The 27,351-nt window shown below is 43.8% G+C and overlaps 2 protein-coding genes across 2 annotated transcripts in view; one reads left to right on the plus strand and one right to left on the minus strand.

Annotated features, from left to right (window-relative positions):
* The window catches only part of LEFTY1 (left-right determination factor 1), a 46,068-nt gene that overhangs the window by 7,669 nt on the left and 11,048 nt on the right, over nt 1-27,351 (minus strand). The gene's annotated exons all lie outside the window — the stretch shown is intronic.
* SDE2 (SDE2 telomere maintenance homolog) lies at nt 6,816-15,234 on the plus strand. Its single transcript, XM_083733664.1, has 7 exons — nt 6,816-7,008; nt 8,016-8,133; nt 8,680-8,791; nt 10,802-10,971; nt 12,402-12,510; nt 13,380-13,740; nt 14,554-15,234. The coding sequence occupies exons 1-7, from the start codon at nt 6,901-6,903 to the stop codon at nt 14,767-14,769; spliced, it is 1,194 nt and encodes a 397-aa protein (XP_083589790.1). The 5' UTR covers nt 6,816-6,900; the 3' UTR covers nt 14,770-15,234.

The following is a 27,351-nucleotide window of genomic DNA, read 5'->3' on the forward strand; positions in this document are numbered from 1 at the left end:
AGGAGAACGGCGGTCTTAGACTTGCTTGCTGCAGTCCCTGCTCTGCTTTTTATGCTCATAGTAAAGCTGTAGTAAAGAGTGAGATTTAAAAATAGAAGGATTCCTGTGGGAGGACATCCCACTACAGCTCTCAGGCTGCCTGTGAGTGGAGCTCCTTTCCTCCTATTGTCAAGCAACGTGATTTTCCTTTGCAGCCATCGAGGGGGTGCCTCTAGTCGAGATCCCCCTTCCGCAGGCAGACTTCTCTCCCAGTCTGCAGGCCCCTCGTTTCCTCCCCTTGGCTGACCTCTGCAGCGAAGCTGTCAAAAGCTCCTAGAGGCGTCTTTCCCGACTGCCTGGCAGCCAGTCATTCAGGAGAAAACCTGCCCCATATTAGAGTTCAGCGAGCCCATGACGTCACCCCCGAGGGCCTAGTTGCCATATATGGCTATCAGCTTGGGCGGAGCTTCCCGTTTCATGGCTGCTCCGGGCCTACGGCTGCTGCTCCCGCGCAGGCGCCTTGTTAGCTCTGCAGCGAGCTGCCGCTTTGCCACACAGCGGGGAGAGGCCATGGCTGACAGACTCGCGGCCAGGCCAGCGTTCACTTGAGTTTTGCCCTTGAAACTCAGGCTGTACAGTGTGAGGTTGCATGCGGCCTGCAACCTGAACGCTGTTATTAGGTTTCCCAGCAAAGGGCGAGAAGCTGGCTCGTTTTGCAGGAGCAGGAAAGGACCCATCACCAAAAGATTTCACCTCCATTTTTAGCAGAGAAATCTTCCCAGGGTGGAAGTTGCTTCTTCTGCGGCGATGCGGCCTCTTTCCTTTGAGCTATTAATAATTGAGAAAATGAGTTTCCTTTTCTGCACTGGCCTCCAGAAGTCAAGTCAGCCAGCGCAGCCTCAGAGACAGATCTGTCACCACCAGAAATAGTGACAGCTGCCTGTTCCAGATGTGCGGGGCTGATTGCAATACAATGTATTTAAGCGCCGCAGGGGAAAATAAATAAACCCACGTGATGGTAGAATAAACATGAACGACGAGTTCAAATGCAAAAACAGGCTAGGATAGTGCAATCTGATCCTATGCATGTTTAGTTCAGTGAGGATTATTTCCTATGCAGTTAGTTGTGCCTAACCCCACATAGAACCTGGTGGCTACACACCTATATGGGTCTTTCCTCCAAATCAAGGAAGAATTAAAATTCCCCCCAAAAAATTCAGATGTGTGCAGATATGTTTAACCAGTAACTGCTGTTTTTCCTATGATTCATACATGTGTTTAGTTCTTTTCTGAACCAGTGGCAGTGAGTTCCACATATTAATTTATTCCATCTAGTTTCTTTTAGACCTGATATGTTTATTTCATTGTGTAACCTCTATTTTTGTCAAGATCACTGGGTGATCTACAATATTTATATTAAAACAATCAAAACAGTCATAAAATAATTACACCAATCGCAACACCTGCATTCCTACAGCAAATGAAAGGTGAGGTCCAATGTAGCGCAAGCAAGCATACGTACACGCAATAGTGGTTTACTTTCCAGCTCTGCAACATCCCATGACTCCTAAATCTGTTCCAGAGGGTTGGGAGACATTCTCAAGCAAATTTGGGGTGTGTGAGGGGACTGAAGGGGGGATAAAAGAAATTGGAGGTACTGTCATGCAGCTGAATTTCTGTTGAGTGAGTGGACCTCATTGCATGTCATCCAGAACACTTCAATTTTAATTGGTCTCACCAAACAACTGCACTCAATCCCCCCCCCCCAGCAAGGCCTGTTTGAAAAGGCAAGTCACTGATGAAAACCCACTAGTGAAGGTGCCATATGTATCTTCAAGTGAAAGGACAAGAGACAATAAATGTGTCCGCAGCAGTTTGGAGCTGAAGAAGATTGATATAGGCAGAGGTTTTCCTGCATGTATTTAGGTTCTAGTTCATTATGGAGTTTTATAGGCTAATCTCAACACCCTGAATTAGACTGGGTGGCATATTAGCAATTAGTGGAGGTCCCATGAGCCTGAGCTTTCTCATTGCTGGACTAGGGGGGAGGTTGCAAAGTCTTCTAAGTCCACGGAATGCAATCCTTTCCTTCTGATCCATGTAGGTACAATATGGTTGCCATATGTCCAGAATTTCCTGGACATAGCCAGTATTTAAGGACATATATAAAAAATGGAAGAAAGGGGAAATCATAAAAGAAGAGTATACACAAGTAGCCAACAGTTGCAGGGGGAAGGTCAGGCAGGCCAAAGCTCAGAATTAGCTCAGGCTTGTAAGAGAGGTTAAAAATAATAACAGTTTCCTCAGCTATGTTCAAAGTAAGATGAAGAATAAGCAAGTACAGCACAGTCGTACCTTGGATCCCGAATGCCCTGGAACTTGGACGTTTTGGCTTCCGAACGCCACAAACCTGAAAATGATTGTTCTGGTTTGTGAACGTTTGTTTGGAACCTGAACATCTGACGGGGCTTCCACGGCTTCTGATTGGCTGCAGGAGCTTTCTGCAGCCAATCAGAAGCCATTATTTGGTTTTTGAACATTTTTGAAGTCGTTTTGGAAGTCGAACATTTTGGAAGTCAACTTCCAAGGTACGACTGTAGTAGGTCCTCTGTGTGGAGAAGACTGAGAAATGCTGATGGGTGACAGAGAGAAGGTGGAGAACTACTTAACACCTACTTTGCATCTCTCTTCACCCAAATGGAAAGCAGTGCCCAACCTAGTGAGAACAGAATAAACGATGCAAGGAGGGAGTTGAAGCCCAAGCTATTAAAAGAGGTGGTAAGGGAAGACCTAGCTACTTTAAATGAATTCAAATCTCTAGGCCTAAGGCCTGATGAGTTGTGCCCAAGGGTACTAAATGAGATTGCTGATGTAATATCAGAGCCTCTGTATAAATTTGAGAATTACTGGAGAACAGGTGAGGTCTCTGCAAACTGGAGGTGAGTGAATATTGTTCCGTTCTTTAAAAAAGGGAAAGAAAAAGACCCAGGTAACTACCAACAGCTTGACGTCAGCACCAGGAAATGTTTTAGAAACAGATAATTAAATGGTTGGTCTGTGAGCACTTAGAAAATAATGCTGTGATTACTAAGACCCAGCATGTGTTTCTCAGAAACAACTAATGCCAGATGAATCTCATTTTTTTAAAAAATAGAGTTACAAGCTTGGTGGATCAGGGGAATGCTGTGGACATAGTGTGTCTTGATTTCAGCAAGACGTTTAACCAAGTCCCCATGATATTCTTGCAGAGAAGCTTGTAATGTGAGCTGGATGAGGTAACTGTTAAATGGATTTGTAGCTAGTTGACTGACCAGACCCAAAGAGTGCACCCTAATAGTTTCTTGTCATCCTAGAAATAAAGGACAAGTAGCACCCAGTTCTGGGCACCACAATATGAGAAACCTTATGAGGAACAGTTGAGGGAGCTGGGTATGTTTAGCTTGGAAAAGAGGAGACTGAAAGGAGGTATGATAGTCACGTTCAAATATCTAAAAGGCTGTCACATGGAAGATGGAGCAAACTTGTTTTCTCCTGCTCTGGAGGCTGGGCTCGAACCAATGGCTTCAACTCACAAGCAAGGAGATTCCAACTAAACATCAGGAAGAACTTTATGACAGTGGGAGCTGTTCAACAGTGGAACAGACTCCTCAGAAGGTGATGGACTTTCCTTCATTAAGGCTTTTAAGCAGAGGTTGGATGGCCATCTGTCATGGATGCTTTAGTTGAGATCGTTGCATTGCAGCGCATTGGACTAGATATCACTCAGGGTCTCTTCCAAATCAACAAATCTGATTCTATGCTATTTGCTTCCTCAGTGTTTCCTGCATCTGCTAGTACCAGCTCTATAGACTGTAAGAGACAGCAGCTCAGCAATGAAGTCCTGGCCTGCCAAAGACTAACATCTGCCTCCTTTGGCAGCCATTTCCAGGCCAGGAGATTCAATTCTAGAGTGGCAGTTTCAATATCTGAGCACTGGGGCGGCAGCGGGGGGGGGGAGCATGCTAACATAATTACTCCCCCAGCACCCCCTACATCTGCCAGCAGAGGCAAAAGCTGTGATAAAGATCAGCAGCCACCTTTTTGTGATTATACACACAGGGTGCTATTAAACTAAGTTTTACTCAGAGTAAACCCTTTTAAATTAATGAACATGTCTAAGTTAGGTCATTAATTTCAGTGGTTCTACTCTGAATAAAGCATGGTTGAATACCACCCATTGTAACTCCTGTCTATTTTACTGTATTTTAAATATATTGGAAGCCACCAGAGGACTCTGGCTAGTAGGTGGGTCTAATAGTCCTAAATAAACTTGGGGTGGATTAGAGCGGTTTAGAATCAACTAAACTGATCCCAAAGGTATTAATAAATAATGTTTTTTGTCAGGCATCTGAAAGCACACGGTGTTGGGGCCCATTTGGCACTTACTGGGGAGGGCACTGGATAAAGTTGGTGCAACAACTGAAGAGGTCTTGCTCCTAGGTATCACTGCCAAGCTTCAGTTGGCGGGGGGGGGGGGCACATGGAGCAGGACTGCCAGTGTTGAATGGATAACAAGTGGGGGTACACTTATGGGCAGAGGAGGTCCTTAAGATACCCAGGTCCCAAGGCATGCAGGGTACTAAGGGTAAGAACAAGCACATTGGATTGTGTTTAGAAGCTAGCATTGTATTAAACATTGTTCATGAAGCCATAGTCTCATAAGACAGTCAGATGGGCTGAGAGGGGAGAATAAATGTTTATGGATTGAAATGCGCATTTATTGTCATAATTAGGTTTTAGATTCAATTAATTATTTCAACATCAATTTTTTAACTGAGCTTTTTGAGGAGCGGGAGGCAATAAAACACATACCAACTGATTTTACAGTCAACATGATAGCATCTTATATGAGTAACTTTAACGTCAACATTTACACCAGTGAAAATGCCTAGAAGGTAGGCCCCAGCCCGTTATGAAATCCTAAACTCATCCCTTAGAATATGAAAATAGAAGGAGCACCTGAGCATATGCCTCTTGTCACACTGGAGACCCCCAATAGCTTTTACATTTCTGAGGTTAGGAACCAGGGATTCCAGTTCACAGGACTATACTTGCACAATGCTGCCTTTATTTAGAATTGAATTATCCTCTCCAAGGTCTCAAACTCAAACTATAACTGCTTTACCACCCTTCTTGCTAGACGATATAATTAGATCTCTATTGTCAAAACCATCCTTCACGCTATGTGTGACAACCTGTTTCTCTGTACAGTAATAGCAGATCAAGTTATGCAGAGTCCTTATCCAAAGCCACATTTTCATGATTCCCATTTGAGTGGACATTGACACGTTGGGATGGATTCGAAATGCTGTTATTTTGGCATTAGAATGTGAATCTCTTATACAATGCCTGGTGACATTTATGTGCACCCTTAGACTGGCTGGAGAGGAGTGCGTTTTGAGTTAGTAGTGCAACAGGGCTTTTTCCTTGCATTGAATCAACACTGCCTTCATTGTTTTGAGGTTGGTTGGCTTTCAACTACAGTGTTAGCCATACATGAAACATCGAGCCACACCTCGACATAAGCACTCATTATGGAGGTCCACTCGGGGTTGCTGCCATATCTTCAGGCTGTTCCCACTCCGCTTTCAAAAAGATCTGTTCAGATTTGCGCCATACTTGTTTTACAAGCTGAAGACCCAGGCGCTCTCTGTGTGTGTGTGTGTGTGTGTGTGTGTGTGTGTGCGCGCGCCCGCGCCTGTAGCTGGGAAAGCGAGAGAGCTCTTGCACATATTTATGTTCTGCATCTTTGTAGAAAAGGGATGGCTTTGAAGGAGCCTGGTGGTGTTGCTGGAGTCTTGTGTAATTCAAGTCTCAATTTCCCCTACCTTAGTTCCCCCCTCCCTTCCTCGCCGCTTGCACAAGTCTTTTCAGGAAAGGCCGGGAGTGAGGCGGTAGCTGTTGCGAGACCGAGGGCTGCGCATCGCCTCCGAAACGGGCACAGCCACTCCTGTCTCGTTGCTGTTGCCACTGGCACGGTAACATGGGCAGTCGCATTTACTATGCTACCACCTGGAGAGCCGGGGGGGGGGGGAGAGGAGAGGACACAGATCGTTGCCCCGGAGCTCTCCAGATCGTTGCTCCCAAGCTGGCATTGTCAGGGAATATGGCGTTTGCGAACACAATAAACCGTGCGGAAGAGAGAAGAGGAGCGCGGGGGTGGGAGAGGAGGAGGAAAGGCGAGCTCTCCTTGGCGGGTTTTAAAAATATACCAAGCCTAGCGAAATAAGGGGAAGGAGAGTTGCAAATGTTGCTATGCACCCCAGGTTGCAACATTTTCCACTCAGCTCCCCCCGCACCCCGCCTAAGACTCGTCATTTTTCAAAAGGAAGTGCACACTCCTGTAACAACAGGGGGGCTTCCCCTCCCGCCCCCTCGTCGTGGTGGGAAAGCAGCGCGGATGCATTTCCACGCACCGCAGAGCGTGCAAGCTTCTGGGTTATTGGAAATACTGTAAGTGCGGACAGAAGGCCGATGAGCGGAGAGGCAGCCAAGAGGGAACGAAAAACCAAGGCGGGTTGTATCCTGCTCTCGCTCCAAAGGGGTAAATCACTTGAAGCGCCGCCATGAAGCAGGAGTCGCTGCAAGCTCCCGCCGCCGCCTCCTGCTCCTTCCCCTGACAGCCTGCCAATTCCAAGCCTGCCGCCCAGCCCCCACCCGCTTTATCTGCCTCCACCAGGCATCCCTCCCAGACCCACCCTCCGTGTCACGTGGGAGGGAAGGGGGCTGCAAGGAAACTGCTGCTGCTGGCCAGGGAACTTCCAGTGCCCGACTTCCTGTTTTGCGTCCATTACGTCACTGGTGCGCGCCAGCGGCCGCGCGTCTTTTCCGGGAAACTGAAGGAGCGACGTGTGGGAAGGTGTTGCTTGAGGAAAGGCGAAAATGGCGTTGTGGGTGCGGGACTTGCTGGCTTCTGGAGCGCAGCCGGTACCTCTGCCGGCCGAAGATCGATCGGTTTGTGGTTTACTCCGCGCTCGTTGCCGGGTACAGGTAAAAAAAAATGGGCTCGTGTGAAAGGAGCGGGTGGGGCTTGGTCCCTGTGTGAGGGGCGGAATGAGATCCCTCGGGGTTGCTTGTGGTTGGGGGCGCGGGAGCTGGGAGGACAACCCTTCGGAATTGTTAGACTGCCCTCGCCACCCCCACCCCCAGTTAGCGTGATTAGTTGCTCGGGGTGGTGGTAGTTGTAGTCCCAAAAGCACCTGGAGCCAAGGGGCTACCCAGCTTAGCTTGACATAATTCCCTTTTGCGTTAAAAGCTGGGTAGGGGGCCAAGGAGAAGGAAATGACTGTGAAGCCGTTGGGGAAAGTGAGAAAGTCCCTCAGTGGTGTTTTTGACAGTCATTGTCAAGTACGGCATGGCAGTTAAGAGATTATTAATGGGGCTGGTGTTAACTGATTTGGGAAATTCTTTGAGGTGTATAATTCAACACTTGGTAGATGTGTTTTCTGTTGTTGTTGTTTTGCCCCCTCCCAAGAGCTTGGGCAGGTAACAGCATTAAAAGTATAACAAAATGGTACATGATAAAAAGAAGACTAAAGTCCCCCTGTTAAATCCAAAGTCCTCTTGACCAAAGATAGTTTTACAACTCATTTAGAAAGTATGCAGAGTCTGGACTTTAAGGTGAACGGAGTTTCACAGTTCTGTGCCTTGGAAGCATTTCTTATAAGCATTCATAGTTTCTTTCTTTTTGTCTTATCTATTACCATTCAGTTAACAGAATCTTTCCAAATTTTAACAGTGGCACTACCAATTTGTGACTCAGTGGGATGTGACTCATATTGTGTTCTGTGCTGCACATATTTGTATACATTTACTTCACCAAGTATTGGATCTTTACACAGAGAAGGAACCAGATCTCTTACCCATCTTTTCACCAGCATACAGTTTTAAATAACTTCATTGGAAAATAATCTAATTGCCAGTTACTACATATTAAACTGTTGTAGCATTTCAACCTACAGTATATGTTTAATTCTTTCTGACTTGTTTGTATTTAGGGTCTTCCTGAAGATCACATCTATATAAAGTGTAATGGTCGACGTGTTAATTCTGAAGATGTGCTACAAGAAGGAGCCGTTTACAGCCTGGAACCAAGACTGTGTGGTGGAAAAGGAGGTGGGTTCACGGTTGCAACTTTGTGCTAAATAATTAGAATACTGTGTAACTCTGAAAGTGGAAATTAGAATATGTTTCTTTCATTGCAAGGAGCTTGTAAATGTAGCTATGAACCAAGCCTGGTTTCTCAAGCTTTCCCAGAATGAGCTGCTTTCTGCCAATGCTAAAGTGTTTAACCTTCCCTGTGTGTAACTGAGCTACGAGTAATTCTGTGCAAGCACAAAATATTTTCTTAACTACATAGATGCAAAATAAACTTCGTGAAAAATCCTTAACGTAGATCTATCTTAAATTTCTGCATGTAGCAGTGGGAAGAAGACAAACAAAAAGGTGAGATCACAGTCTTGATGAGCCTTTCCCAACCTGGTGTCAACCTGTTTCGGACTACACCTTCCATCAGCTTCAGCATCTGGAGGGCACCTGGTTGGAAAAGGCTGATTTTGAGTAGGCATCCTTGCAGTTTAACATTCCATTACCAAATAATCTTGCTATAGTGTTCTCTTATTCTTACCGTTATGCTGCTGACAGCTTGTAATTCGCTCCTAGGTTTTGGATCTATGCTCCGTGCACTTGGTGCTCAAATTGAGAAGACAACAAATCGAGAAGCTTGCAGAGATCTTAGTGGAAGGAGACTTCGAGATGTTAACCATGAAAAAGCGTGAGTCATTTATTTCTCACAGAAAATAACCATACACCTCATTATCAGTATTCTATAGATTTAGAAGCGTATTTCTCAAATTACTATAAAAAGTCCAAATGAGAACACTGATTGGGGCAAAATATCTGTGTGCCGTATCTTGTTCAATCTGTCCTTGAACATTTCTGAGCCCCAGAGTGTAGCATCGGTTTCAAAAGACCAGCTAAAATTATGTAATACAGTCATACCTTGGGTTGAAGTTGCTTCAGGTTGAGCATTTTCTGGTTGCGCTCCGGTGCAACCCGGAAGTAACAGAATGTGTTACTTCTGGGTTTCGCTGCTTGTGCATGCGCAGATGCTCAAAATGATGTCATACGCATGCGCAGAAGTGGCGAATCATACCCACGCCAATGCAGACACAGGTTGCGTTCTGCTCTGGATGCAGATGGGGCTCCGGAACGGATCCCATTCGCATCAAGAGGTACCAATGTACCTGGATTCCATTAGCCTTTATGCAGTCAACTAGACTTTCGAAACTGCAGCTTTGTTGTGTCTACTAATATACAATGGTATTCAGTGCTAGTCCTACTCAGAGTAAACCCTTTGCAGTTATTGGACATAACTTAAGGTCGTTAAAGCAACCCATAGCATTGTTGGAAAGTAATTACTCCTCTGGAGCTAGAACTGTTTGGTTACATCATTTAAACCAGTCTAGTATATAACAGTTCACCTCGTAACCATGGACAAGGAATATGGGGGGGTGGGGTGGAGCAAACCTGACAGGGGAGGTGGAGATCTTTCCAGCCCTCTTCTGACAGGCCACTTAATTTCTGAGCTAATTGCAGAAGAAGAAAATTCCCCTACAACCAACACAGAAGGCTGGCAGAAGGCAGATGGATAGCCATATCCCTCTGCCACCAGTCTGCTTGCCAGAAGGCTTTTTTTCTAGCTTGTGGATCTTCGTCTCCGCAGAAATGCAGACTAGTAAATTTTTTTGCAGGCTAGTAGCTTTTGTGTGCTTATTTACAAGGTTGGTTAAAGCAGTTAGCCCCTTCAGATGCCCTTATTACATTATATATAAGGAGGTGAGCAACACATGTAGAATTGCAGAACAAATGCTTGGAGTGAGCCTGAGATGAGTATTGTGGGATTTTTATTCCTGCTGAAGTTTGATTGGTCTGGTTTGAACTTTGGTTTTAATTGTTAATTTTACATATTTCTGCTCTTGTGAAGGGCAAACTAGAAATATGCTACTTAAAATAACTTTCGTGGACAAGGCATGTATTTAGCCTTCCTGGCTTTCTCTGCAGTAGTTAAACATCTGGAGGATTTTTATTTTCCTTTCTGGTGTCTCATTGACAGTGACCCCTGCCAAACCCCATCAATTAATAAAGACGAGTAATTTTTTATGTGTTTTGGGAGGAAGCACATGAAGATGTTTTCTTGTGTTTTGTAGGAGGATGGGAGTTTTTAACACTCACTGGTTAACATGGTTAAACTAAGGAACTCATTCCCAGTAGTGGCCACCAACTTGGATGACTTTGAATGAAGATTAGACAAACTCATGGAAGGCAAGGCTACTAGGCATGATGGCTGTGCTCTTCCCCCACAGTCGGAGGCAGCAATGCTTCTGAATAAAAGTTGCTGGAAACCACAGGAGGGAAAGAGTGCTCCTGTGCTTGAATCCTGCTTGTGGCTTTCCCACAAGCATCTGGTTGGCCACTGTGAGAACAGGATGGTGAACTACATGGACCATTGGCCTGATCTCCTTACATTCTTAATTGCAGGTGGGCAGACTCATGTCCAGCTTGCAGGCTTCCCACAGGTATCTGGCCAGCCACTGCAAGAACTGGGTGCTGGACTAGATAGCTGTTAGTCTGATCAGCAGACTAATCCTCTGTTCTGTTCCACCTGGAGCTTTTCCTCCCAGCAGTAGGCGGAAAGAGTGCTTGATCCGAAACTATCAAGCCCATGGCAGAGTGGACACATGAAAGTGCATGTAGTGTCATGTGGCTTCTTCTCTCTTAACAGAATGGCTGAATGGGTGAAGCAGCAAGCGGAACGTGAAGCGGACAAGGAGCAAAGGCGTGTGGAAAGACTGAAGCGTAAGCTTGCGGAGCCGAAACACTTTTTCACGAACCCAGACTACCAGCAGCAATGTCACGAGATGGCAGAAAGGCTGGAGGATTCCGTTCTCAAAGGTAGCACAGAGAGCAACATTGGTCGTTATGCTGGATTACATATCTCAACTGGGCCCTTAATTAGTTGCAGCTAAATAGCCTGTCATTATGATGCTCTGGTGTTGAACAGTGTGCCTGTGTGTTTGTCTCTTTGCCTTGAATTTTCAACCTCTGGGGTGGACAGCTCTCTCCTTGAATAGAAAGTTTTCTTCCGTTATAGGTGGGACTATGATCCAAAGGTGTCTCTCACTCAGCTTACTGGATGCTCTTGTGGGCAGAAGAGAATTGTCAGTGATTCTCCTCTTCTCCTGTAGCTTCCATTCCACCTCCCTCACTGTCCCAGGGGAGGGGAAGGGTTTGCCCAACCCTCCAAAGCAGATTTTCAGCGGGTGGAATGTGGGGTTGCCGAAACATGCCTCCTTCCTCTTCTGCCTGCATCAGCATCCAGTTCGTGGAGTTCTGCTGAAGGCAAGTCTAGGTGCACTTCCCAGTCTCTGACCTCTCATGATCACTACCTCTCAGTGACTGAGCTGCTCTGTTACAGTGGCTCTGACCATGCACGTATTGCCATGGTGTCCTCTTTGCTATCACTGGATTAGCTGCTTCAGAATCATCACGACTTGCAAGACTTAACCTGCAGGCATACAGAACAGTTTGTAGAACCTTAGGAGTTTGAACTCGGGGGTCTGTGGACATCTAAGTGAAATTGAACCCTCTTATTTGTGGCAGTCCTCTGCGGGTCTTGGAATGGCAGCTCAGAATGCAGATTGGTTCAATGATATCATTGCCTTGTGATGAAAACAACAGTGAATGCTCGTAAATATGAAAAGGCTTGTTAAGATTTCGTTTTGGAAAATGGTTGTTGAAAATTAAATTCCTTGGTGTTTATTTTGATAGTTGGATTTCGATAAATTTTAAAAGGCTGCTGAGATAATTTAGTGGAACATTTCCCCCCCCCCCATTACTCTGTGGAAGAGCAATAAAATGCAAAGCAAAGGGGATTTTCAAATTATTGATTTTGTTATATTTCTATCCCACCTTTTCTCCGAAGGATTCAAGGTACACAGTTCTTCCCCTCTCCATTTTATCTTTGCAGCAACCTTCTGGGGCAGGTTAGGCTGAGAAATGGTAATTGGCCCAGCATCATCCAGTGAGATTAATGGTTCAGTGGGGATTTGAACCCTGGTCACCCAGGTTCAAATTCAACACTAACCACTATTGTTTGCTATCATCTGCACTGAGTACTGGTGCTGCCTTAAATAACATTGTCGGAGCTGAAAAGTAATCTAAATGAAACTCTGATTTAGTGGGAAATTAGAGATAAATAGAAATTGTGCTTTCATTTCTTAATTCTCATACCTGTTTTTTTATTATGTCATTGTCTGTGTTTGATTTGAAATGCCAGGGATTAAATGGAGAAGGAAGAGTTGACTGATTTTGCTCCTTTTCAGGCATGCAAGCATCTTCTAGCACAATGGTCTCGCCAGAGAGCAGTGAGAGCCGGAAACGGCCAGCTGATTCTGAAAAGGGAGCCACGTCTGAGAAGAAGAAGTGCTTTTGGTGAGCATTACAGTTTGATCCTTCTAACTAGATGAGAAGGTGCGTGAATAAAGATTGTAAGGAAAAGGAACAGAATTGCTTCCTTTAAAAGGAAGCAGGTGGCCTTAAATACAGTGGCATGGATCCTAAGAACCATAAGCACTCATCTGCTTGTGAAATTAGGTTTCTCACTGCCTCTGCTTGCAAGTAATCCATTGGATCCAAATTAATAATCCTCTACAGCAGCTCAGCATGTTGAACCCTTTAAGTTCACTGCAGAATGCAGCAGATAAACTAGAAGGCGGCTTATTATAGCAATATTCTGTGTAAGTATTCAAGATGGCAGAGCTCCATGGTTTCAGCAGAGTAATTGAATGAGCCCCTTGGAATTGGGTGGGAATAGTGTGTTTGAGGTTTTGTGCCTGTTTGGGCACTTATGGTCTCCGATTTTCTACTCTACTTTTAGAAAGACTTGCCCTTTTGATACCATTACCGTGATGTTTGGTGACTTCTATGGAATTTTAGTACTGCAAGAGCTTCACTGGAATTGGTCTTGCATTAATTCCATTGGTAGGGCCGGCCCTACTTGGTTGCCTCAGGTGACAGATGTTGAGGAGGTAGTGAGTGCAGCCTATCCTGCACCCCGTAAGCTAGCCTACTGCCTTCAGGTACAGTGAAGGATGCTGAAGTAAGATCCAGTTGCCAGTACCCTCAGCTTCTGTATATGAAATTAGGTAGGAAAATGTATTCTACGTTGCCAGAACTTGTGTTCTTTTTATAGTTGTTGAGGCAAAAGGGTTTTGGGCAAATTGCCAAACCTCTGTGCTTTGCTGATGCTATTTGTAAAAACACACACTTTTTAAAAAATGGATTTCCATTGATTGTGGCAGGTTGGGGGTGGAAGGCTTGGAGGACCCTGACAGTTCACAAGACAGCAGTAGCAGTGAAGATGACGACTCACCTGGCACATCAGGAAGTTGCACAGTGTCATCTGGCAACCATGTGAAGATGGTGGAAAGTACAGAACAGTGTCCCAGCAGTTCCGAGGATTCCAGAAGCTGCTCTTCACCCTCTGATGCAGCTGAGATTTTGCAAGAAGAAGGGAAGGGTGCTAAAAAGGATCTGGTAGAAGATCCACCTATCACTGAAACTGCAGCTATTGAGAAACATGAAACAGCCAGGACAACAAAGGACAGAGATCAGGCGCATGCCTCAGATACGCAGGAACCTGTGAGCCAGTTACAGAGCACAGTAAGTATGCTGCTTATTATGTCTGATTAGAAGTTTATATATATATATATATATATGCAACTGAAATGCAGTTGAAATGCAACTTGCTACCATTTCCCATAGCTTCTATTTTCACTCACAATGTGATGATTGCAATGTCATGTCTCATCCTTCCAGATACATTTTTGGGAGTGGGAGGGTAGGATGGTGGTGGCTATTGTTATCTATCTATCTATCTATCTATCTATCTATCTATCTATCTCTCTCTCTCTCTCTCTCTCTCTCTCTCTCTCTCTCTCTCTCTCTCTCTCATCTATCTATCTATCTATCATCATCTATCTAGTAGATTCTGCTGGCCTACACACACACACACACACACACACACACACACACTCAGCTGAACCCTGAGAAAAATGCTGTCCCATTTACTGGGCTGCTCTGGTCCATGGGGTCACGAAGAGTCAGACATGACTAAACAACAACAACTCTTAACCATAGATCGGGGTGGAGAAAGTGTGGCTCTCCAGAAGTTGCTGGGCTGCAACTCCCATTGGCTGGAGCTAACAACATCTGACAACATCATCTCGCAACATCTGGAGGGCCATAGGTTGCCCACCCCTGCCACAGAACCTCTTTGGTTAAATTGAAACATATATACAGGATTTTGGAGTCATTTAAGGGTGCTCCTATAACTTAAACTCAACACGCACCATGTTAGATGACTGCAATATCCCAGACTGAAAACATGTAGTTGTTTTTTCCGTTTCCTTTTTGCTGAAAAGCTTTTGACACACATTTAAAACACTGCCTGTTTCCCTTTGTTTTTTTTGTTAGGAGACTTCAACAATAGATCTTTTGGAATTCAACTCTGTTGCTGAACTGGAAGCCATAGGACTAGACAAGCTGAAGTTTGAGCTGACGGCTTTGGGACTGAAATGTGGGGGCACCCTGCAAGAAAGAGCAGCGCGGCTTTTCTCAGTGAGGGGTCTGTCGAGAGATCAGATAGATCCTGCTTTGTTTGCTAAGCCTTCAAAAGGGAAAAAGAAATAATTTTTAAAACTGGCTTTTTAATTTTTCAAGATTCTTCATATTCTGCTGTTTTTGTATAGTGATCTCTTTTCCAGGAAAGAAGAGGCAAATTTGTTCAATCTTTAAATACAGTTCTTATATGAGTAACTTGGGGGGGTGGGGAGCGAAAGTTTTTGCCTGCTGACTCATTGTTGCCTTCTTGACTTTTGTGCAAGTCCTGATAGCTTTTGCACAACAAGATCATAGCAAGATGCTATGTTTGCTTTTGTTTTTTTACGCTGAAGCCTGTTTCCTAAGAGTAGTGAGTGGCAAATGTTTTAAATGCTATAAAGTCGTTTAAAAATAAAAATAAAAATAAAATTCTCAGAATGGCATTGGGTGATACAGAAGAAAATGAATGACAGGAAAGAAATGCTGTATGTGGTTGTATGAATAGTTAATAAAAGCCAAAGCTACGGACTGTGGGTTGAATCTTCTCAAACCTGATTTCGTGTTTGCGACTGGTGTTTTTAATGCAATACTTGTTGCAAGGATACCGACAAACATGTGAGAGCTGTTACTCATCAACCTGGGGCAGCGTGCCCTTCCAGGCAACATCTATTATAGCAGCAAGCCCATTTTGGGAACAAAGATTGTTTAGATGTTTTTCACAAGCCAATGCTGAGGTTTGAGTTAACTGCTGACGAACACCAGATATGCCAAGGCCTACTAATTTCATAAATAAAACCTTAATTCATCTGTAAGTAGAAATAGGCAAAGTGGTGTACTTCCTTCTGTGAAAATTATCCATGGGCTAAATGACTTGCATAACCATAGCTTAACTGTTCATCCATTCTCCCTCCTTTAATCTCTTTTCTCTACCATTTATTTTAAGAAACACACAAGGAAGCTTCATCTACACCAATAAATCATATAAAATACAAGTGCATTTGCCATTTATTAATAGATTCCATTACATCCTGCCTGCCTTCTACCAAACCCAAAGAGGTGGCCTCCTATCCAGGCACAGACCAACCCCTCCTTTTTATAATTATTGCCTTAGCTGGATAGGAAGTGATCTCTCACCTGCTGCCCATGCCACCTTTAATATAACACTTCTCACTTTTGCACTGCTCTAAACCCTTTCTATGGCCTCTGGAATTTCCTGGCTTTAAGCAAGGTTTTTTCTAATGTTGTTAAAGTTCATAGCAGGTGCTAGGACTGTCACGAGAAGGGTTTCCCTCAAAAAAATGTCCTGATGCACAGCTTAAATCTAATGATATCTGCTGAAATCTGCATTTTGTACAGGTATAATCTAAAGACTTCCATTTTCACCCAGCAAGGCTGATATGAGGGGAAGAGGGGAGCCTCTGTATGCCTTGCTATATGGGAAACTACTTGTGTAAACAGGTAGATTTCCTGCAGTTCCAGGGCTGGGACCTCCCATCTGGAGTTTGGGACCGCTGTCTACACTACTACTTTATTTGTATAAGCTTAGACTGCCCAATTACAATTAATGATTGTCTTTACAGGTGTGGTTCCCAAAGAGATGGACTCTGAGCAAAATTCCCCATTAGCTTTTCAGCGCTCTAGCCAGCCAGCAATGAACCTCCAAAGAATGCCATGAAAATAGATTTCTGTTACTGAAGTCTTGGGCTTGCAAGAGCCCTGCTATCAAGTATAATGTTTAATTGAGTACTTTTGCTGAATATAGAGTGGGAAGGACTGAGAGGTGGTTTTCTATGGTGAAGAGGCCAGCTCTTTCTTCCCAGCCACTGCTAATAATGCAAGGATTATTATGCCCAGAGTGGTTACTTGCTCTGTGGGTGTGATTGGAAGCTGGATCGCTCCCTATCACTGTTTCCAGAGCCCCTGAAAATATTCACGTCCTCTTATTAGATCATTGGAAGGCAAGTTGTTTTTTAATTACCGGTAGTTTTTATTAAATATTATTGTGTAACAAGACATATAAATAAAAGTGTCTCCATTCTCAATTCAGAGTCTTTTTCACAGTCCATTTACATTCGGTATGAGACAATTGCATTGTGTGGTTTGGGAGGGGGATAATGATATTTCATTCTATTGTGTACTGTTTGTGCAGGGTTTTTGTGACAGCATAACATGGGTAGGTCACACACACACACACACACACACACACACACACACACACAAAGTAAAGGGACCCTGACCATTAGGTCCAGCCACGACCGACTCTGGGGTTGCGGCGCTCATCTCGTTTTATTGGCCATGTGGCCAGCATGACTAAGCTGCTTTTGGCGAACCAGAGCAGTGCATGGAAACGGCGTTTACCTTCCTGCCAGAGTGGTACCTATTTATCTACTTGCACTTTGACGTGCAAGGTTGGCAGGAGCAGGGACTGAGCAACGGGAGCTCACCCCGTCGCGGGGATTCGAACCGCCGACCTTCTGATCAGCAAGTCCTAGGCTCTGTGGTTTAACCCACAGTGCCACTCGGTTAGTTGTGTTCAGTTGGTTTCAGTGTGGTTTGTTTGTGAGTGGTGGGTGTTGTTGAGTCAGATTAGCCATATCGTTTGGTAGAACGGGAAGAAGGCGAGTTCAACTATGGAAGTAGCTTGTCCATACTTGTTATGTATGCTCTCTTGCAATGTAAATGCGTGGAGCTGCTTTCGTCTATTAGACGTAGGGTTGCCATGTCAGCAGCTCCTTAGACCCTGAGATTTCCGGTCCCAAACCTGAGACCTAGGGGTGGCCCAGTGATGTCACAGAGGGAGGGCCTCTTTCCCCTCAGCCACCCACTGGCGGAGGAAGAGGAGTGCGGGGGGAGCACACCACTCCCCGCAGCGTGAAGCTCCGCCACTGCAACCACCATGTCCTTCAGTGACATCACAGCTGTTACCCACTGGGTTCTGTTGGGGAAGAGGAAAAGGCCATGTGCTTTTGTGACATCACATGTAGTCCTTACCCAATGGTAACAGCTCGCAAAGCCTCACAATTGTGGGTGCACCTCAGCAGAGATTTATTTGTATCCTTGTAGATTATTAAAAAATATTGATTATAGCTCACCCTTCATCTGCTATGATACCCGTGGAGGGGGAAACCACACCATAACCCTGTTGTATAGGGGCATTTTTAGCACAATGACTGCATTCCTTTATGGGGAATCTTCCAGGGGCCACATGCTAGAGTTGAGGAGGGCCAGAGGCAAAGGGGAGTGGAGTAAGGAATGTGACTCTTGATTTTGTGCAGTTGGTTCCATTCCAGCTGTGCAAAAGCCAGAGGTTTCTGCCCCTGCCCTCAAATCTCTCAATCCAGTTAAGCATGAAGCACCGTCACAGCTGAAGGAAACATTTAAACCATGGAAAAACTCTTGAGGTGGGTACTGAACAAGACTGGTGAGGGACATGGCACAGGGAGCATCCCAAGGACCAGATGGAGTGGCCTGGAGGGCTGCATTTGGCCTGCAGGCTAAGGTTCCCTAGGGCATGCTATGTAGTCATCTATGATTTTCTTTTACCACAGAGTAGGCACAGGCTTCGTAGGCTGTTTAGTCTTTCCTGGGCTCAGTGCAGGAAACAGAGGGCTATAGCATTTCCAACAGTCTCTATTTGAAGACTTCCAGCAAGAGAGACCACCACTCCTCCAGGGAACTGAGCCTAGTGTTGAACTCTCTTGCCATTAAGAAGTTTCTCCTGATATTCAGCTGAATTCAATTGGGGCACGATAATCTAAATTTCATATATATGGTCACAGGGTCTGAACTGGTGGTGACTGACCAGGAACAAGACTTGGGAGCATAGGAGCCAACTCCTAGAGGCAGGGGTAACTTAACCCCCACAATAAAATATTTGAGGGGGTTAGCCCCCCCCAAAAAAAGTTGATGGGCATTGCCACTCAGATGCTATGTGTGTACCGTGTCATGTGATAGATTGGCCCCTTGGCCTGATCCAACAGGGCTGTTTAAGTTTTTCTCCTTATCGTCCTGTGACTTCAGCCCATTAGGTCTAATCCTGCTCTCTGAAAGTGCCCTCTTCTACATGACAACCTTCTGGTATTTAAAGAGAGCTACAATGCCCAATCCTTCAGTCTTTTCCAATGGCAAAGAGGAGGGGAGGAGGTTGTATGCTGAAAACTTACATAGTGGGAAAATGTAGAAATAATATTTCACTGTCAAACAACCAGATGATTTGAGCTCATGTATCAGCAGTTCATTGTCGTGAAGAATGATACCAAACAGACTGATCAACCATGCTTGATTTTGTTTTTAATCTCTGCCAATATCCATAATTCTTCATTGACTTTCAAATATGATGGCAACATTCCGCCACCAGGTGTCGCTGGGCACCAACTACCGGTAAATCAACAAAAAACTCTTTACACTGCACAACTGTTGAGCTAGATTGCTAGAAGATCCTTTACAATGGTTTGATCATATGTTTTATATGTTTATTGTCTTGTACGAATAGATTATTTGTTAGTTATTCAAAGGTGCTTCCTCTTAAAAATGGCATCAACATTCTATTCGCTCAGCATCTCCCTACCAGAATCCTTACCCGATTCACTTTAATGCGTGCTCTAGAGTGCATAGGGGCAATTCCTATGGTCTTCAGTTTTATATTTAAGACTAGAGCATAACATATCTTACATAGATTGCAAATGAATTTAAGTCTCGACACTCCTGTCTAACTGGTTTAGGGATTAAGATGGCTGTCTGTTTTGCTGGAAGAACTGTGCATTTAACAGCTGCAGGAAGGTTCAGCTTATTGTCCCTCATCCAGACAGATGAGAATGAGAAATAGAGCTGGGTCGGTGTCATCCACATGTTGATGGCTCCTTTCTCCAAATTCCAGCAGCTTCATATAGCTGTTGAACAGCATGGGAGATAAGATGGAATCTTGCAGGACTCCATGGCACAGATTCTATGGGTCTGAGCAACAGTCCCCAATGCTGCCTTCTGGAGCTGGTCTCACAGGTAGGATCAGAACTACCAAATTGTCTCTCACACCCAGTCTACAAATCTAATCTGACAGGGCCCACTCACCCATGAGGCAAGGTGAGCCGACTGCCTCAGGTGGGAGAATTCACCGGGGCAGCAGATCCTGATGTCAATCTTTATTCCTCCTTATTTCATGATGTAGATTTCCCCCCAGCCTTTCTTTCATGGCAAAGAGGGGGGTGCGATTTGGGGGTCCGTCTCAGGTTCCACAATATCTTGGGCCAGCTGCCCACAGATACTATGGCCAATGGTCTTTAATACCTCTGAGAGATTAAGGAGAAATGATAGGGTCATCCTTCCCCTGTCCCGTTCCCCATAAAGGACATCATGCATGGTGACCAAGGCCACTTCAGTCCCAAACCCAGGTCTGAATCCAGAGTGGAGAAAGCACAGCTATTACTGGACTACAGCATCTGAGCAACCACCATCCTCTTTAAGAATTTTCTCTAAGAAGGGGCTATTTACAGCTAAGCAGTAGTGCTTCCAAACAGTCAGGTCTAAGGAGGACTTCTTAAGCAGTGGTCGCACCACCAACTCTTTTGAGTGCAGCAGAAATCACTTCCTCAGGCAAAGACACTTTTGTCACACACCCCTAGCTGCCCCTTTCTGGCTACTCCTGATCAGGCAAGAAGAGCAAAGGTCGAGGGAACACAGGGAAGGTCAAACCTCTTGGTCATATTCTTAAGCTGTAAAAGCTGGGAAGGATCCTATAGTACCTATTAAATGTAGTTAATAAATAAATTTAATCCCTGTACGTAGTAAAATTATTTTTGAAAACTGTTTATGCATGTCTCCAAAGCACTTTCCATTATATACGGAGTTGTTACAGCAATCCCCAGCACCAAAGTATAGATTCATAAAAAGATTTTTGTGTTGCCTAGTCCTATTAGGCTTCCATGGTAAACTTTCAGAAAGGCTGGGAAGTCTGCTGCTACAAAAACAACAAAGCGTCTTGACTGTGACACAACTGCTTGTGGAATAAAGTCCATTGCATCAGATCACAGGCAGTTCACCTGCAGGGGGCGGCAGAGACCATTGTTTGTTGACAGCTCCATTTCCCAAATAAAAAAGGTTGAGCGTTCATCCTGATTTCCCCACAGGGAGGTTATATGATGTCAGCTCTTTACTGAGCACTTGTTTTGATTTGTTTGTGGGGAGCTAGCTATCCCACACTTTTTAGGCCAAACATTCTGTTATTAGGGGCTTTTTGTTCTTGTTTTTAAAGTGGATTTGTTGCACCAGAGCTGCTTTAATTGCACAAACCTAAATTTATAGAAGGCTAGCATTTCTCAAGCAGTGGATGGTAACTGGGCAGTGTGTGGGCCTTGGACCACTTTCAGACTGGTTTCAGCAGCCTTCCAATTACCCAGCGGCTTGCTAGAGATCTTCAGAGAGACAGGGCAGCTGTTTGTGTGGAATACCCTTAACTCTGGATTTCCTGTATTGAGCAGGGGTTGGACTAGATTGATTGCCTGTAAAGCCCCTCCCACACTTCACAAAACTCTCAGCACCCTTAACAAACTACAGTTCTCAGGATTCTCTGTGGGAAGCCATGGCTGTTAAAATGGCACAAGAGTGTTTCAAATGTATGTTGATGCGGATGAGACATGAGGTGAAATAAAAGTAATAATAACTTGCTAGTCCGAATCCATACCACCAAAAGAGAGAAAATACATTGCTCCCAAAAAGAGAAGGCAAAAAGGCAATGGCCCATCCCAGTAGAGTGGTACCTCAGGTTAAGAACTTAATTCGTTCCAGAGGTCCGTTCTTAACCTGAAACTGTTCTTAACCTGAGGTACCAAGTCACTCCCCAGGAATCTCTGAATGAGACGGCTTTTCCATTAGTCAACTCTTGTATTATTTTGCACTTCCAGAGCCGGAATGATCCTTCATCCATCTCTCGCTTCTAACCAAGTGAGTCTGTGAAAGTAGAAAGTGAGGGAATGTTAATCCAGAATCCTAATGGGCCAACCTTTCATCTGGGAAGCTCAATGTCCTTTTGCAAACATTCCCAGCAGCAGAGTGGGAAAGAGACATGCAGCAATTTCCACCAACCCTAATTATCCTTCACCAATTGCTCTTTTTGTCTACTCACTGTGGCATTATGCATTGTTGGAACAATGACAGTTTCTAAGTGAAGGTTCCAGTGCCGTAAAATTTTAGGCCTTTTCTTTTTTAAAAAAACAACCCACGCGCACACACACAATTATGTATCTTTTAAAAAAATGTATTTATACCTACACATGTAGCCTAAATTAAAGGCATGTGGTGCTATGACCATAACATTACCATCCATTATCACACAAGGGAATGCTTTTATAGCACAGGAAGTAAGGAGAACAAAGTAATTGTTGGTGATTTAAGAGTTTTTATTTATGAAGGATAGGAGAGCACAAGCCGTTTATTACTGGGGATATAATGAAAGCAAAACATTCAGGGCGGGCACGAGGCAACTTTCTCACAAGGTTGCATAATGTCCCTGGCAAATGCTTCAGTCCTATTTATGTGCTGTAAAAACTCCATGTTGGCAGTTGTAACATATGCAGAGGTGGTACCTGTCTGAAAACAAAGTAAATGGGTGGCTCAGTATCATTTAATTTTTTGTTTTCATTCAAGCGCTTTTTTGTGATTTGATCTCAAACTACCAGGATGTAGTGGATGGGTATTTTTATTATTATTATTTATCTGTTAAGATCATGATGTTCCCCTGTGTTATTTCTGTTAGAATTTTATATATATCAGTAGATATATAACATCAAGCATTCTGCTTAATACAGTGAAATATACACACAATCTTTAAAAAACAGTAGGAATTTTGTTAGGGGGGGGGGCCTTCCATAACTTTTTAAAATGACATCATAATTAGACTCTCCTGCTGTATGTGGGAGAAACAAATTAGTTTCAAGAAAAATCCACTTGGTTAGCACATTCTGCTGTGCAATGGGCTCTGAAATTGTACACACACACAAACACACACGCCATCCTTTTTTAAAAATGTATTTTTATTAAAGATTTTCTTGATTTACAGAAGTGCAATGTCTCTCTCTTGTATCCCCCCCCCCCAATGTAACATTTTTTACAAATCAGTTTCATTTGTTGAGACATTAGGAAGAAAAGGGGGAAAGAGGTGGAGGGGGGGAAGATGAGTGCGGGTGGGGTGGCGATGTTTCTATTTTACTTAATATATGTGTGGGTTTTGTGTCAGCGTTGGTTGTGCAGGTTCTCTGCTGTTCACTTGTGTTCCTGTGGTGAGCTTTTTCTTCTTCCAGAGCTCCAGCTGGTTTGGGCAGCAGCTAAGCAGAGCCACACTAATTTCCACCTTCCCTGGGATGTGGATTGGGCATTTGTCTTTCTGCTTAAACTACCAATTAGGGGCAGCCTTAGAAAGCGGAGGTGCCAGACATCACTTGCAGGGCCTTGTCAAATGAAGAGGAGGAGGCAGAGATGGGAGGAGAGGGAGTGTCAAGTCCTGCTTGTAGGAAGGTTATGGCTTTGTCACAGGGATGGGAAAACCAAGAAAGGAAAATAGCAACCAGTCAAAAACAGCAGCAGCAGCAGCAGCAACAACAACAACAACTGGGGAATCTAATCAATCAGACCAATATATTCCATTCCTTAATTACATAAGAGAAGATTGTGATTTTTTAAAAAACAGATGGGGCAAAGGCTAAAGTCAAGTAACTGTATCAGTGCTAGCAGAATGATGTTGCATGTAGTTAGAAAAATATTGCCATGGTGTTGTTAGAATCATAAGTCAGCTGTAGAATGGGAAGGGACCACAAGTGTCATCTAGTCCAATGAGCTATGTTGAGGTGCATGCCAATAATAATAATAATAATAATAATAATAATAATAATACTGTAATAATAATGTCACCCACCTGACTGGGTTGCCCCCAGCCACTCTGAGTGGCTTGCAAGAAATTAAACACATGAAACACAGTAAAAAAATCAAACATTACAAACTTCCCCATACAGGGCTGCCTTCATATGTCTTCTAAAAGTCAGATGGTTCTTTATTTCCTTGGCATCTGTTGAGAGGGCGTTCCACAGGGCAGGCGCCACTACCAAGAAGGCCTTCTGCCTACCAAGAAGTACCAGTTCCTTAGAAGTTCTCCCTCACCCATCCCTTGGTGATGACATGTTAATAGTCATTAGATATAAAGTTCCATCAATTTGAGAAAAAATGTGAGGTCTGGACTAGTAGTAACACAAGAATGGGCCTTTTCTGTGGTGGTTCACCATTTTGACATGCTTTCCCCAGGGAGGATCACCTGGCACCTTCATTAGGCATCCGGAAAAAAACATTTCTCTAGGAGTGGGCCTTTGGCTGATTAACATTCTGTGGCCCTTTAAATGTGTTTGTGTTCTTGGTTGGTTTTTGTTTTAATTTGTATTCTTATTTTGTATTTTTCTGTTGTGAACGGCCATGCAATCTCCAAATGAAGGGTAAAGGGTAAAGGTAAAGGGACCCCTGACCATTAGGTCCAGTCATGACCGACTCTGGGGTTGTGGTGCTCATCTCACTTTACTGGCTGAGGGAGCTGGCGTACAGCTTCCGGGTCATGTTGTAGCACCCTGCTTGTGGTTAACGCTTAGCTGGAATGAAATATTCAACGCAGCAATAGAGAAATTAAAATAATAATTTATTTGTCAGACAAATAAATGAGAGGCTCAGTGGTATATGGTTACCAAGCTCTGGCCTGGCCTCTTGCCATCCTGGCCAGCACTTATATTCCCTTAATCCAGCCCCCTTTGCTCCTCCTGTGGCTGCCTCTGTCCAATCAGCCTGGTTGAAATTCCTATTGGCTGTTTGGTAGAACCAATCACAAAAGATACACCCACAAAAGATACACCCACTTCCTTGCCCTTATAAGGGAGACAAAGAGCTATATATAAATGACAAATAAGTAATAATATATCTTACATGGAATCTTAATTACTAGCTCACCTCTTGCCCTCCTTGCCCTATTGCCTTCTAAAACAAATGTTTAATCTTACATTTTTATGTTCAACAGATGTCAAGGATCTTGAGTTTCACATCAATATTGAAAGATTTCCTTCATTTGAAAGTTTCTAAACAAATGCCTGACAACCATATATATCAAGAGTGCTTGGATGGCGTCTTCTGTCTAGCAGGGGGGCTAGGCTGGTGGCTGACTTAATTTCAGGATAAATACAACTCTTACAACCATATGAAATAAGAATCTAGCATTCCTTAAATCCTTTGCATAATTACATTTAAGCCAATATATTTAAGCTAATATATTTCATTCACTTATCATAGGTAGCCTTTTAAAAGAATAAAGCCTTTGTAAAGTAAAAAGGAACTCAGTAAAAAAACAGCTTTTAAAAAGAAGCCTCTTCAGTTTACACCTCCCCCCTTTCCCCCTCCTTTCCCAGCCAGCTAGATGCTTCTCCCATTAGCTCTTCCCAACAGCTTTAGAAAATTTCCCAAAAATGCTCTCTTTTCTTCTAGCCAAGCCAGTTGCCTTTTTCACTGCTCTTGGCCTTTCAACCTTGGAAAGAAGATCTGGCTCATTTTACTGAGAGGTACATTGGTATTATTTTACTATTTACCCTTGCCTTTAATTGTGTTTTTTCAGCCTTGGGGCAGCATATGTAATTCTCCCTTTTTTATGACTTTGAGAATTGTTTTTCTACTATAAATCAATGGGGCCCCCTTGTCTTAGGAGAAAAACCTCTTGCCAAGGTTCTTTCTGCCTGGCATGAAACATTTGAAAATCTAAGCCCATTTAATTTAGGAACCTGATCAAGATATAAGCCAATATAAGTCTTGATTAAAAATGCAGTCTATATTCAGATGCCACAATGTGGCCAGCATGACTAAGCCACTTTTGGCGAACCAGAGCAGCGCACAGAAATGCCGTTTACCTTCCCGCCAGAGCGGTACCTATTTATCTACTTGCACTTTGACGTGCTTTCGAACTGCTAGGTTGGCAGGAGTCAAATGAAGGGTGGTGGTATACATATTTAAAACATCTATCTTATTCCGCAGTAACAATCTTAAATAAATGTTTGCTGTTAATTTTTTCTTTTCTTTAGTCATATCCTTGGGACAATTTTAAAGAAAACAATTACAACAGAGAGAAGTATGGTGCAAAAGTATGGTCCAGCCAAGTTTAAACACTTTTCAGCCATGTTGATTTCAGGAAGAGAGATTTATGTATGCACATAACTCTCCCAATGAAATAAAGGAGGTTGAATGATATAAATGATACCTCAGCAAGATTTTTTAAAAAAATTCTTTCTATTCATGCTATGTTTAGAGTGGGGAAATTTTAATCCTTTGGGATTCTATTTTTAGTAGGGCCTAACTAGGGAGTCTAATGTAACCTGACAGTGCGTAGTGACAATGTTTTGTCTTCTCCTGGAAGAGTTCCTCATCACTCAAATAAAAAAATGTCTAAGCGGCAAGACTGTTCACCTATAATTTAGGCAGATACTAAAAGACAGCAAGACGTCACAGGCAAAGGCACAGAAAGAAATTAATTTTCTTTAAAGGGAGTGGAGGAGAAAGTGAGGTTGGGATAATTGATGGAAGTAAAATGCATCCCCCAGGCTACATTTTTCAAGTGGCATTTACCGTGCACTTGTGCAAATATTTATTTGAATACCACCCCCTATATAATCTTCTAGTCTTTCCTTCCTGTTCAACAGAAGGAAGGGTGAGCCTCTACATGAATGGTAAGGTCCCTTGCAGAATCCAACCTGATTTAAAGGTAAAGGGACCCCTGACCATTAGGTCCAGTTGTGACCGACTTTGGGGTTGTGGCACTCATCTCGCTTTATTGGCCGAGGGAGCCAGCGTACAACTTCCGGGTCATGGCCAGCATGACTAAGCCGCTTCTGGCGAACCAGAGCAGCACACAGAAACGCCGTTTACCTTCCCACCGGAGCGGTACCTATTTATCTACTTGCACTTTGACGTGCTTTTGAACTGTTAGGTTGGCAGGAGCAGGGACTGAGCAATGGGAGCTCACTCCGTCACGGGGATTCGAACCGCCGACCTTCTGACCTTCTGTTTAACCCACAGCGCCACCCGCGTCCCTGTTCCAACCTGATTTATGCTCTCTTTAAAGAAAATGCTTGACCAAGGTTCAAAATGCAGCATGTCAGCTGAATGGAATAAAGGTTCCTGAACAAAAAACAAAAAAAACCAACAAAATCAAAGTGTGAATGCAGTGAATAATCTAATCTCTACATTTTAAACCTAGATACTGTATAGAGTGTCCAGCTTTAAGGGTATGTGGAAACCAAACAGAACGGACCTCCCACCTTTGTGTTGCCTTTGTGATGTATGACTTGAGGATTATAACTGGCTACCTTGTCCTGGGTTGGTGTCCATTGTTAAGCTTTCTTTTTGTTACCCACAGCTTTCAGACCACTCCTGGAACTGAAGTTTCTAATGCTAATAAAGGCAGAATAATAATAAAGGGACAGCATCTGCTTTGGGATGCAAATCGCCCTAGTCAAATTCTCATGATCTCCAGGTAAGGCTGGGAAAATCCCCTACCTGCTAGTCAATACTGGATTTATTATCAGACAGCTTCCTGTGTTCTTCTGTTCATCCCACCCCCACCCCCACCCCCCACTCATTGTTATACAAAATACCAAACTGAATATATAG

This window comes from Podarcis gaigeae (assembly GCF_964106915.1).
Source record: "Podarcis gaigeae genome assembly, chromosome: 3".
Classification (NCBI taxonomy): Eukaryota; Metazoa; Chordata; class Lepidosauria; order Squamata; family Lacertidae; genus Podarcis; species Podarcis gaigeae.

What these genes read in the sequence shown, in the direction of transcription:
- SDE2 (XM_083733664.1), top strand. Translation starts at nt 6,901, where the DNA reads ATGGCGTTGTGGGTGCGGGACTTGCTGGCTTCTGGAGCGCAGCCGGTA. An exon ending in GAGAAGAAGAAGTGCTTTTG is followed by an intron (nt 12,511 to 13,379) that starts GTGAGCATTACA and finishes TGATTGTGGCAG; the next exon opens with GTTGGGGGTGGAAGGCTTGG. An exon ending in TGAGCCAGTTACAGAGCACA is followed by an intron (nt 13,741 to 14,553) that starts GTAAGTATGCTG and finishes TTTTTTTGTTAG; the next exon opens with GAGACTTCAACAATAGATCT.